Here is a 13560-nt window from a genome sequence, read left to right as displayed (position 1 = left end):
TTCTTGAGATAATCTTGAGCTGGCCTTTTGGCTAAAACCTCTCATTGAGATATTTAAACTGTGTATTGTCTTCACCTCGTAGACAACAATTTCATCTTATCTTGGGGAAAAGGTGGCTACAATTCTGACCAATTTTTTGTTTCTCTGCCCTTGCAGCCTGGCGCTATGTAGGAGCAGCAGGAGGTTTCCTTTTCATTGCCATTCAACTCATCTTGCTTGTTGAGTTTGCACACAAATGGAATAAAAATTGGTATGTGTTGCACAAATAGTTTTTTATATATAATGTAATATAGTACGCAATATATTATTATACTCTACTATATATATATATAGATTACATAAAATGTAATATATACTATATAATATTATAATATATAATATTATGATGGACTCCTGAGCAACATATCCCTTGGAATAAGGGAAATGAAGCGTTTGAAAGTGGTATAAATGTTGACGTTTAGAACTGTGCATCTTTCTTCATCCAGTTTTGTCTTTTCCCAAAGGAAATGTTTCCTCCTTATTCTACTCTTTGCTGACATGTTCTTAACCTCAATCACTCTGCTTCCAATGAATAGTAGCATATTGGGATGCAAACACTTTGTTTTAAGCTGTTCAGTTTTCTGTGGAAATACACTTGCTAGAAAACAGAGTGCTGCAAGAGAGTAAAACAGGATTTGCAAAGTGTAGCAGTGAAACTGTATGGAGTGGTACAAACTGGTAAATCCAGTTGTTTGGTTTTTTTTTTTTTTTTTGTATCAGCATAATGCACATTGCATGATTTATTTAGTTATTCATGTATTTTTGGTTGTGAGAACTGCTGCTTTCTCTAACTTCATTGTTTTCATCTAAACATGCAAGATTCCGTTGTCAACCCACATATACTATGTTTTGGCATGACTTAATTTCAGTTTGATATTATGGTTCCAGTCTTTAGCCTCTGCTTATGGATTAAAATACTTAAGTTGTATTCCTGTGTATATACAGGAACTTTCACTGCCTCCTCTGTACTTTTCTGTATTCCATTTTTTCCACTACAACCCTTGCTGTCTTCTCTTGTCCTAGTTAGCATGTTGACTGCTAGGAAGGGTTTTAGCAAACCTTTCTTAGATGTCTATTTTCATGGAGGAAGAGTTGAGATCTTACATGGCAGATATTTTTACAGCTAATTACAAGAGCTGCTTTTCTGTGTAGCAGCATTTAGCATTAGCACCTTCTACAATAGATGTTCGTTTCCACTGATAAAAAAGCACTAATGCTAAGGAAAATTTCCTTCAATTTCATGGATGGAACCTAGTAGAGGCTTCTGTTAGTGTGCTGATATACACACATTTCAGGAACGTAAGCATTGTCTTTTGTGGTTGATGACATGAACTATTCAACTATTAGAACTTCATTTTTTGGGAGATGAAGTAAGGCGTTTGTCTCTGTCTTCCCAGGACTGCAAGTGCAAATCACAAGCAGATGTGGAGTGGTTTGCTCGCCCTGGTCACGCTCATCTTGTACTCTGTTGCTGTGGCGGCCCTGGTCCTCATGGCTCTTTTCTACACGCGTTCAGAGGGCTGCTTGTCTAACAAGATCCTGATTGGTGTCAATGGTGGCCTGTGCCTCTTTGTGTCACTGGTAGCCATATCACCTTGCGTCCAGAATCGTGAGTGCTGACCTCCTGCTCCTTTCTAGCGCTGCTGAAGTTGTACGCCTTGAGGCATGATAGTTCAGAGCTATTGCTGTTCTTATCCCTGTCTCCTTATCAACACTGTGCTGTGCTGTTGTTGCTTACCAGTTCAGCTGCTAAAACTACAGAGATGTATGATGTTTTGGGTACACCATCAAGCACCTATAGTGTAAAGAATGCTCCTGTGCCAATGGCTGATAAGGTGTACAGGAGTTTACATAGCACTTGTAACGTTAGCAGTTGAGGCAATGGCAGTAATGCTCTTTCACCTCTATTTTAGCATTTGCTTTTGGCTGCTTGCGATTTACCATCTGTAAAGTTTGGGCCTGAAGTAGTTGACAGAAGTATTTCATTCTTCTCTGGTATGTTCAATGTATGCTGTTAATATCTTGCATTTATTGGACCTGGAAGTAGTAATTCAAGTGTCTCCAAAACAAGTTTTGTGGGCAAATAAATCTATCGTGGCAGCCTGTAAATAGCATTTTGGAAAGTTGGTGCTTTTGGCAAGACCAAAGAGATGATTCATTTCTTATGTGGGAATCTTTAATGCCATTTTAAAACAGCCAGCAGAACTAAACAGCAAACTCTTTTCACTTGCTGGAGGAAACATATCTAAACTTATAAACTGCTTTAAATAAAAAATAAGTGATATTCCCCTCTTTTGAAAGACAGTAATGTGCTTGCTATTTTTTAAGGGATGTGAATTTATTTTTCAGATTGTTAGAATATCTACAAAAATGATCTTTTATTCTCTTTCTTCTAAAGGCCAGCCCCATTCTGGTTTGCTGCAGTCAGGAGTAATCAGCTGCTATGTCATGTACCTCACTTTCTCAGCACTATCCAGCAAGCCCCCAGAAACTAGTAAGTGCTTCATGTAAATCCCTTCAGACAAACCACGTGTTAAAATCAAGGAGGCCTTTAGGAAAGCTTAGCACTGAGGAACGTAGGAGTGCTGGTTTTTATCTGCTCTGCCCTGTACAAAAGAAACTGTACATAATACATTTGGGCAGCGTTTGAGAGACTGTAAATGCTCTCCCTGTATTGTCAATGCTTTGGTCCGGGGAGCATAACTGAGAGTTTTTGGATTGCATCTGTTGCATGAGAGTCATTCTGGTTTGTTTTCCACTGATAAATTTCCCAGAGTCCTGGAGTCCATTGATGTGGCAAGTGCTTGTGCTCATATAATAGGATGTAACTAAATATGCAATATCTTTGGTGATGTGATAGGAAAAAAGTTGGGACAGAGGCTCTTAAGTACCTCTACATGAGGTCAGGTCATCAGCTCAACCCCAAAGTTTACTAGATCCACACCAGTTTATAGGTGCCTTGCACCCAAGTGGCTTTGTTCTATTTTGCTGTGCTGGCGATCGGAGTGGATCCTTTGTTTCTCCTAGAATTATTACAGTAGACAGCCTTTGCTATCCAATTGAACAAAAACTTGAGTATTGTTCATCTTTGATTTTGAAAAGAAACATTCTGAGTAAAGACCTGGTGTTATGCCATAGTTGTTTGAAGTCATGCTGTTCTTCAGCTGAGTTCCTGTAGTCTACCATTCTAACTATGTCCTTTATGCTGCAAAAACACAGCAAGACTTTACAATGAATCAAGGAGACAATGTATAGCCTTGCTTAAACAAGGCCTCGTAGCTTGCACAAGCAGATAAATCTAGGAAGGAACACAGAAACCATAGGAACATGAGGTTCCAAGAAGATAAGTAGAGTTGCTGTTTGCAACTCAGTGAAGGATCCTCTGAAGTGATAAGGAGATGCTGTTTAGAGCAGGGTGAAGGGTCCAGTGAAGATAAGCAGAGTTGTTGTTTGCTCAACTCAGTGGGGAGGGTCCCGTGAAGATAAGGAGGCAGGGTTGCTGTTGTGACACAATGCAACCTCCCTAAAAGTTACAAGTTCCCAGTGAGGAAGGTTTTGTGAGGATGACTAATAGCCTTCATTCAACGACCACCAGATGGGGCCCAGAGACCCTCCTCACATTTTAGGATGCGTGCTCAGAAGGGTGGGACAACATGGTGAAAAGTTCTTCTAAATTCAGTGCATATGTAACCAATTTCTCTGAAATGTAATGAATATGTATACACTGTGCCTATAAATGTGTAGCTGCCTCTTTCCTTGCTGGGCATGTTTGGTGGATCCCTCATGCACTCAGCACTGTATTAAAGGAATTCCTGCTTGACATAACTCATGGCATGTCAAATTACCGTTGGATTTCTCAGCATCACCATGCTCTTCTCAACCTGTTTCTTCTTCCCATTTAACAATTAGAATCACCTGTTTGGATGGGTAATATTCTTTTCATTTACACAAGACTTGTCTGGATTCAGATCATTAAAGAAAAAAAACACTATTATTGCTCAGCGTTTAATACTGAAAAGCTAAAGCAGTGATAGCTAGAAGCTCAGTGGCAGAAATGAGAAGTTTTACAGTCACTTGCCCAGAGGGAAAATGAAAGAGAGGGGAAGAATCTCGCACTTGTGTAGACACAGGCACATAACACAAACATATTCCAGAGCTAAGAACAAAAACCAGACTATTTTGGTGGAAGATATATCTAATAATGTAAGCAATGTTTTTGAATGAGTATAGAAATTGAGTTAGATGTCATCTGAATTATTCATAAGATTTGACACTGTCCTAGAAAAGAAAGGGAAGAAAGTGATGTATGATATTAAATCATTAGTTTTGTGTTATCTCATGCTTGTGACAATCAGAGCTTTTAGCAGTTTAAGGAATGAGTGCTCTGATTCTTCTGGTACGCATTGCAAGTGTGGTTATTATGTTTGGCAGAGTTTGCATCAGGCATGCTCTTTCAGGCTCCCTGAATCAGATGTTCCTCATTGTGTTCATCCCAGTCTTTGTCAAACTAACTCTCATAATGGCTTGTGGAGCTTTTGCAATGGCACATGCTGGAGCTGACACAGTAAGATGTCCTGTACCACATCACTCAGATTTGCCATACACTGATTTAATGCTGACATATTCATTGAGCAGGGGCCTGCAATTCAGCCATAGTGCAAACCAGACCTGAAGAAAATGCACATCACAAATACTTGTTTGCAACATACAGCATGGTTGCAGATGTCAGAAGTAAAAGACAAACAAAAGGAAATGTCCATTGAACTTCTGTTTATCACAGCCTTTGATTTTAGTGCCAAACTGAGCTAGAAGGCATGCCAAACAGTAATCTACCTTGTTGCTGCAACCGTGATGGATGCAGGTGGGGGATTCTGCACATCTCTTGCCAACATATTCCCTAAAGGTTGTCTTCCCTTCCTTGCTCCTGGTGTGGTTTTGTTCCTGTCATCTGCTGATAATGATCTTATGCAGCCCTACATGGAACCAGGTCATGGAACTGACTTTTGAGTTTATTTTTAACCTGCATGTAGCCTTTGCTGCGTTTTGCCCTTTGGCCTTCCAAATAGTTCTGCTGCCGCACTGCAGAAGGAAAGGGGAGATGGGAACACAGTTTGCTTGGAAGGGCATTGGCACGAAATCTCTTGAGATAAGATGCAGCTGTGATCAGATGCTTTTAGGGTTATGCTGCAGACTGTTGCTATGCTTTGACTCAAAGTAGGTGTTGAAAATATCCAAATAATTTATCAGGACAGTATCTCTGATAAAGCAGATTTTATTTGCAGTTGCAATGGCAGGCCTCCTGCCAGCAGGAGAGCACACAGAAAACAGCGTTACATCTTTTATCCCCCATTGCCTGACGCTGATCTCTTTCTCCCCTGGTTCCTCATTGGCTGAGTACTGTAGGTTCACACTCTTTTGCGATGCTTCACTAATCTTACAAATACCAAGTAGACACAAATCCTTGCCTCCCAGACACAAATATCTTAATTGGTTAAATGCCTTCTAACAATTGCTTTCTTAACAAACAGCTGGTGATAACTTTCAGATGCCTGCTTTACAACATAAACATAAACATAACCTCCTAATTGTTTAATTGCCCCCTGGCATTTGTGCCCTTTACCCTGGGTCATTGTTCTGGTCATCCGTCTGTCCTTGCATAGAGATAAGCTCAGAAGGAGAACAGAGGGGAATATCTTGATGCCTGCCTGTCACATTTCAGCGTTCTCATGGAGTGAGGCAGTCTGGCCTTGTGTAGAGGCCTTAGCTTCTCTATGTTTGTTAAATCTTTTTTTTTTTTTTTTTTTTTTTGCTGGGAGCTTCTTATCCTAACAGAACAACTCTACAGTATGTTTTCTAATCCCTAACACTATACCCACATTGTTTGGAACATTTAACAACTATTGCAGTTTTGCAAGAAAGAATTAATCACATAATTCAGTTATAATGTTTCTAAAGCATGCTGTTAATACATACAGTGTTTGTATTTCTTAGATCAACTATTTCTAAGGATAAGTTACAGAATACAAATACATTGTGTTATACTTCTTCAAATCAATTGCCCTTTTTAATATATAATGCAGAAACAACATTCCATTCCCATAGTAGGTAGTTTATTTCATTTCAGGAACCTAAAAGTAGTATTTGCAAACATTACATCTCTTTTTCTCTACATATTTGAGACCAGACTGTGAGTTACTTTTTTCACCAAGTGTGAGTTTCGTAGTTATCCTCAGGGCGCTCTTGCATATGCAAAAAATTATGATCTGAGATGCATACTATCTTGGTTTTGTATGGCTTTGTAGTCTTGGGTGAAGTGTTGGGAAACTTCCAGCTTCTTATTTCAGCAGTCTGTTGCCTTGTTTGTCAGCTTGAGTGAATAAGCTTTATTACCCTACTAAATTGCACTGTTTTGTTCTGGAACACTGATCTGTAAGGTTAGGTTTGCAGAATTTATTCAGTATTATTTTTCTGAAAGGTAGAAGGATGCAACTGAGTTGTATCTACTCATTATCAGAAAAAAAAAAAAAAAAAAAAAAAAAGTTTCCTGAAAAACTATGTGCAGAAGAGTACTTTGAAGTGAAGCGAGCATTGATAACTGTGGTTTTCATGTTATTTTTGTTTTATGAAGTCCTGGATGAAAACAATCAGAACATCACAATATGTGTGCCTGAGTTTAGCCAAGGACTACATGGAGATGAAAACCTGGTTACAGGCCTGGGTACTACCATTCTCTTTGGCTGCATTTTATATTCCTGGTAAGTCTTGGAGTTTACATTTGCTATAAATGCAGTGTTGTCTATCTAATGATGGCTTATAGCAGTCCTCAAGCAAAGTAATAGCAAGAAATAAAAATTTGATGGAAGGTTCCTGTTCCCTTAATTTCAAAAAAGCCCAGCAACTATTGAAACAACCATATTTCATTAAAATTGAATAGAACAATTTAAATCTGAAGGTGGAGGGAAAAAGTTTACGCTGTCCGTGAAGGTGATCAGTCTCAGGGTGCTTTGATTCTGTATTTACTGTCCTGTAGGAATAAATCCATGCAGATGTGTCTGTCTAAGAAAGCTGTCTGGAATTTCTGTAATAACCTGGCAGATGCTATCGCTGTTCTTCTGGTGTTTTTGGAGTAAATAAATAAACAAACACATGAGGGTTTAGGGCTTCTTTTGAACAACTTGTGAGCATAGGACTACTATCAGCATTTGTCAGCAATGTCTTCTCTGAAATCTGTCCCTACCTGTAGTGTTGTGATGCTCACCTGGAATTATTGCAGCTTGCATCAATAAATTAAATCATAGACCAAGGGGGAAGGCAGTTGCTGATAATAAAGACATAATGTGTTACTGTTATGACTGTGAGTTGCCAGGAAACAGCACTGCCTGTCTGTTGTAAGCTTCTGAGCAGTTTCTGCTTCTGAGTCCAGAGTTTACGTACTGAAACTAATAATTCTAAAGTGAATACGAGAGGCATTCTGAAGAAGTAGCACAGCAAATCCTCCGTCATCAAATATGAATATTTGCCTATTTAATCCTGCTATCAAACATGTGGGTTTGTACTTTGGATCTAGTTTTCATGGAACAGCATCTTCCAGTGCATCAGGAGGGTGTTTAGGGAGTAACTTTCAGGTAGCCAACCTGCTGGGGAAATGCACCATGATTTGGGAAGATGAGGGCTGCCAAGTAGAATTCAAAGGGAATTCTGACCTATTGCTTATGGCAGATGAGTGCATGCGGAGCAGTTAGCACCCTTTTCTTTGTGGAAAGTTTGATTTATGATCCTGAGAGGGGAAGGCTGGCTGGATAAGAAATATTTCTTACAAAACTAGAAGAGATTTTCCCCAGACGATTACTGTCATGCAAGAAAGTGATTTTTAGTGACTGGAATAGTGACAAGCAGTTGGTGATCTGCTCTGAAAGCTGACTGCTGCCAGTGACAGGTTTCTTTACTTGCAAAGCCTGTAGAGAAGCATTTTATGAACGCTGAGCCCAAGCAATGGCTGTGAAATTAATATAGAAGCATTAGTTGAGCACAGCAAGGAAGATCTTGTCTAAAATGCAGATTGGAGTGCTGAGCTGTTTGCTGCTGTCTGCAGGTGATGAATTCACCCCCTTTCAGGAGTGACCTACTTTCAAGCTTGTGATTCATTCATAGTTGGCCTGTGGCCATCTGTAGGCTGGTTTATGCTTGTGCAGAATAAACTTTTCACATGCTTTGCACTTGTGTTTCCTGTGGTGAAAAATCACCCTTGTAGGCTTCTGCAGAGAGTTCTTACTCTGTCTTCTTTTGCTCTTAGTTTGACCTCAACAACACGTGCAAGTTCTGAGGCATTGAGAGGAATATATGCAGCACCTGAAACTGAAGTGAGTTCCTGCTTCGTCTGCACAGATTTCATTGTGTGCTTTTCCTGCTGTTGTTTTCATGGCTAACTAACCTGTAATTCGGTTAAAAAAAAAAAAAAAAAGAGTGCTTGTAGTACACATGCTGCTTGCCTCTGGATCTGTATGAATATATGTCTGCTCTGACCCTTCTGCAGCTGTTACAGGTCCCTTGGCAGTGCCTTTAAGTAGTAAAAATGTAAAATGTAAAAATGTAAGTAGTAAAATGCTCTGGCGTTTTAGCTGTTTGCATAGCATTGTGAAGACTTCCTGTAAATCTTCTGCTCCTCACAAGCTTGTTTTCTCATTAAAAGATAAAGTCTGCTGGGCGCTAAGAAACTGAAGACATTCCTGGACATTATTAATCCTGATTGCTTTTATTGTGCACATGAACTTTGATTAAATAATGAAAAACAGAGGTGCAAAGCTCAAAGCATGTATGAGAATCCAGAAATGCAGATGGTATTTGCAGCACCTGGATGTGAGAAAGCAAAATATGGTTAGCTTTAGGAGTGTGTCAGGTGCTAGAGAAGTTTCTCTTTACCTCTGAAAAAGCCATGACTTTGTAGCAGCACAGTGTGGCTTTGGGGCTGACATGTGCTCTGCTGCAGGGGGAGCACAAGCTGCTGGATGCAGCCCATTAACTGGGAAGGCTCAGCTTTTGCACAGCAGCAGTTGCCAACATAGTTATTTCTGCACCATTTGGTTTTGAAGAGCAGTACAAGAACCACTGAACATAAATGTAAAGAAATGACTGGCAGAGAGCAACTAATTGCATTGATTGTTTTGTCTGTAATAGAGGTCCTTTGTCTTTCCAACCATGAATATAAACATAGCTTTACAGTTGCTAGTGGTATACAGGAAGTCTTTCAGTGTCCATGCTGAAGACAGCTGAGTGTTTGGAAGGGCTAGTTGTACGTGTGCCAGCGTTGCTATTAGCATCACTGTGTGTGTGCAAGGACTTAAGTTCTGACAAATGAAACTCATTAAAAGGTTTGAGGAGGATTTTCTTTAGAATCTTAATACAGCCAAAGGGAAACTCAAGCTAAAGGCTTGGTGTAACAATGGAAAAAGCCTATTAATTTGTTGAGATACAGAATAAGAGTTTTCCTTAAACACTTGACCAGTCCCTTAAGAATGAGCTTTTTGACTTCTCATGAATTTATGAACCCAATGAGTATATGTAATCACAGGTAGAGTGAAAGCTGTAATTTTTTTCCATTGGAAACTCTGAAGGCTTGATGCATTCCAGAAGTCACATGCTATCTTTATCAGACCACAACAAAATTAAATCCTAGAGAGGAATTTTATTAGAAAAAATAATGTAGGTGAATGCAGTACACAGCACTGAGCTGTACTGTGGTCTTATGCAAAAAGTGCACCTAGTTGTATGTTCATTGTTCTCTCTGCACCACTTTTTCATTTACATGAACTCTCGACACAGGGAGTGTCTGACCCTTCAGTAGACAATTTCAGCTTTCCTTTTTCCATCAGTTAAAAAAAATGTTCTTTTCAATGAAGCAACAACCTTCTCCTTGTACTCAGTCTAGATCCACTTCAGCAAATTTTTTTGAAGATAAGTGCATTTGCATTTCTGTTATTCCCAGTGCCTGCAGCAGTTTTGCAAGTCCATTGTATCTTCATTTCAGTGAAGAATTTATTTGAATGACACTTAGATGTGAGTCTTAAGTGTCCTTCTGAATCCTTAATGTGCCACCACTTTTCCACCATTAGCTTTTCCACCATTTTGTCACAGTTTACGGTGCAATACTGCCAATAGCTGATCTTGAATTATATAGAAGAGATTGGTTCCTAAAGATTGATTTGTTTGCTCCCAGCTCTTTCCAAGTAGGTTTTTCCAAAGCTTAGAAGCTGCTCTTACAAACAATTTGGCAAATCTTAATTGCAGTTTCGTGCTGGTTGGAAAAACAAGCCATATTTTTCTAAATTAGTGCTGGTAACTTGGACATAGCAAGGCCTTCTTCACCAGTTGTTCTGCTTCTTTGCTTGCACAGGCTCACACCTTTGCTGTTGTTTATTCCACAGGTGGCTCGTTGCTGCTTTTGCTGCGTGCTTGATGGAGATGGTAATTACATTTTCACTGCAAAATTTACCCAGCCTAGTGGCTTTCAGATCAAAGAAAGAAAGTTAAAGGCACAAGCATAGAAAGTTTGTTGTATCCTTGGTTTGTATCGTGTCAAAGTGAAACAACTGAAGTATTCACCCTTAGACTAAGGAGGAAAGTAGCACATATATCAATACTGTCTTCAAACAACAGGCTAGTTAATAATTCCTTAACAAATGACTTGATAATGAAACGTACAGAAAGAACATGGGTGTGACTGACTGTGGGATTTTTGGATTAGCAGCACCACAGAGACTCTGGTTCAGGAGGAGTTCAGGAAGGGTGTGCCCTGTTTGCAGAACATGAAGGGATATCAACCTGGACTTGCCAGGAGGATATCCTACAAGTAGACCCAGACACTAAACAAATAAGCCAGACACTCAAAAAAATGGCAAGCCAGTACCAATGTACCAGCAACCTGATACAGGGCAGCCTTTCAGTGACACTCCCATTTTTTTTTTACTGAATGCTTAGGCCCATGCCCTGAGGGCAGGAAAATGCTCTGTCTCCTGGTTTGCAGAATTGCACTAGACATTTTGTTGTTTTTCATGAATCTAGCCACTATTTTCAGTTCTCATTAAATTTGCTGAAGTTTTCTTGCTTTTTGTCTCTTAAAGCTGATGCTGAGGAGCGTGTTGAAAAAAGGGGCGGCCAGACCGTGATTTATGATGAAAAGAAAAGCACAGTGTACAGCTATACCTTCTTCCACTTTGTTTTCTTCCTGGCTTCGCTCTACGTAATGATGACAGTAACTCATTGGTTCCAGTAAGTGCATTTCTTTTAGAGCCAAGAAACTAATGCCTCTGTGCACTGAGAGATCTGAGTGGCAGTGCCTGCTGCTAGTGCATCTCCTCTCATAAAGTAGGAGGCTGCAAGAGAGGGCTCACGTCTTTCCTGGGGTATTTTTGACTGAGCTCCTGCTCTGCAGATAACTGCTTTCCCCTGTGGCTGTGTTAACCTAGTTGCAGTGTGTGACCCACCTGGAGAAACAGAGGCTACTACAATTTTCACAGTGAGTTTATTGCTTATTTTTTTTTTTTTTCTTCTCTTTAACAGCTATGAAAGTGCCCAGATTGAGAAATTCTTCACTGGAACCTGGTCCATCTTCTGGATTAAGATGGTCTCCTGTTGGTTTTGTGTCTTTCTCTATTTATGGACTCTTGTTGCTCCGCTGTGTTGCCCAACCAGAGAGTTCTCAGTGTGAACACTCAAAAAAGCTGAGTGTTTTATCTTTTCTTTTTTTTTTTTTTTTTTTTTCCTGTTACAAATAAAGTTCAGTGGTCACTTTGTAATGAGGAAACACCCATTGCCTCATTATCATAATATGCCAGATAGTAACTTTTTAGCTAGATTAAAATAATTGAAAACTTTTTTTTAACCATATTGAAATTGTAAGGAAGTGTTGCCCAAAGGGATGATTCTATTCCAAAACTTTTTAAGACTGATGTGCGTAGTGCAAAGAACATGGTTGTTTCATGAACAGAAATAAGTGAAATGCTTTTAGAATAACTGACAATCTTTCTCTGACCTTATTGGCAAGAAAATGAAAACAAATAATGGTGCAGATATCAAACATTTACAGAAGATACATCTTCTAGCAGAACACATTCCTTTTTATACTGTATTATTAACCATGTCTTTTGCAATGATGATGTGAACTGCTGTTTTGTTCAGCCTATAATTCTTGTAAGTAGTACACAAATCCCTTTTTCCAGAAACATACCTGAATACTTCTGTAGAAATAGAGAATATATAAAAGTTTGACTGCCAAAACATCTAAACATTGTTTAAATATATTATAAATTACTGTATTACCTAGATTGAGAAAGCAATCTGCCATTGAAAATAGAGTATTTATCCTACTGTAACTTTAACAGGCACCTGAACATTCTATGCAATTCAGAACTTATCCAGTTATTAACAGCGGGGAGTTCTACGCACAGAGATTCTTCAGCTCTGAATTTGATTGATTTTGCTTTGCCAGATTAAGATTAGTAACTGCAAGTTTTGTGTACTGTACAAGGATTTAAGATACGGTACAGTCTTTATTCAAAATGTTTTCTGCTGAGGAAATATTAATTACAAGAGCACTGTTCAGTTACTGATAGCTTTAAACGTGGAGTGCTCAGTTACTTTTCTACCCTGTTGTCTCAGTTTGTGTCTAAGGATCTCCCAGGGTCTTCAGTTTTGTTTCCGTTACTTATTTGAAAATAGAGTGATAGAAAAAGGACTGTAATCATCCTCCTTTTCTGCCTGTGTTGTTTGGAAGCATTCTTCCTAACTGCTCTACCTTTATACTTCTCTGTTGGCATTAGTTTTGTTGTTGCAATGGGAGATAGCCAACAGATCTGTTAATGGGAATGGAACTTCTTTTATAGTGCTCCTGTTTCCAGTAGTGAGATAAGGAGTCAGGAAAACAAAAGCAGAAAACACAGTGTGACAACAGCTGCCATAGTACAAATGACTGACTTGACAATATAAAGCCCTACTATATACATATATATATATGTGTGTACATATACACGTATATGTATCTTTTTTTTCTTCTAGCAAACGACTTGGCGGTTGGACAACAGCTCAAATGCTTGAAGTTCTGAATAAGGCTGAACCTACTTAAATTATCTACTTACCAGGGGGAAGAACTTACAACTGCAAGTTACCCCCAAGGCTTTTTTTCCTCTTTTTCTGTGTGTATACACATATACATATGTACACACAATGCGACGTGTGCAAAGAACCAGTTTAGCTGGCGTAGGGTGCTTTGCTTTGTTTTGTTTTCTTTATTTGAAAACATGATCGAGCCTTAAGTGCTCACCCAATGCTTTCTACAAGACAAAAGCACAACACAGAGGCCAGTGAGGTGGCCAAAATATTGATATGCCTTATTTGTTCTGCTGCCACAACTGATAGCTAAGGCACATCTGGTGAGTGATCCTAATGTAATACATCTCAGTTCAGCTCTTGTTTTGTTTGCCGTTTTCAGCTGTCTTTTTGCTGTGGTATCCTAGAGCTCCTGTCCTG

At 39.2% G+C, this 13560-nt stretch overlaps 1 protein-coding gene across 1 annotated transcript in view; it reads left to right on the top strand.

Moving 5' to 3' along the window:
- SERINC5 (serine incorporator 5) overlaps positions 1–11841 on the top strand; it is a 37789-nt gene extending 25948 nt beyond the window's left edge. Inside the window, exons 5-12 of the mRNA XM_042875383.1 lie at positions 157–250; positions 1437–1648; positions 2438–2533; positions 6668–6794; positions 8333–8399; positions 10461–10500; positions 11157–11304; positions 11596–11841. Coding sequence (XP_042731317.1) covers positions 157–250; positions 1437–1648; positions 2438–2533; positions 6668–6794; positions 8333–8399; positions 10461–10500; positions 11157–11304; positions 11596–11743 — 932 coding nt within the window. The 3' untranslated portion in view covers positions 11744–11841. The remainder of the gene's footprint in view (positions 1–156; positions 251–1436; positions 1649–2437; positions 2534–6667; positions 6795–8332; positions 8400–10460; positions 10501–11156; positions 11305–11595) is intronic.
- The last annotated feature ends 1719 nt before the right edge of the window (positions 11842–13560 follow it).

The sequence above is a fragment of the Lagopus leucura genome, unplaced genomic scaffold (genome assembly GCF_019238085.1).
Source record: "Lagopus leucura isolate 7727_CA_CO unplaced genomic scaffold, USGS_WTPT01 Super-Scaffold_100014, whole genome shotgun sequence".
Lineage (NCBI taxonomy): Eukaryota > Metazoa > Chordata > Aves > Galliformes > Phasianidae > Lagopus > Lagopus leucura.
The sequence above is the reverse complement of the archived record's forward strand: the minus strand, read 5'-3'. Positions and strand labels throughout refer to the sequence as shown.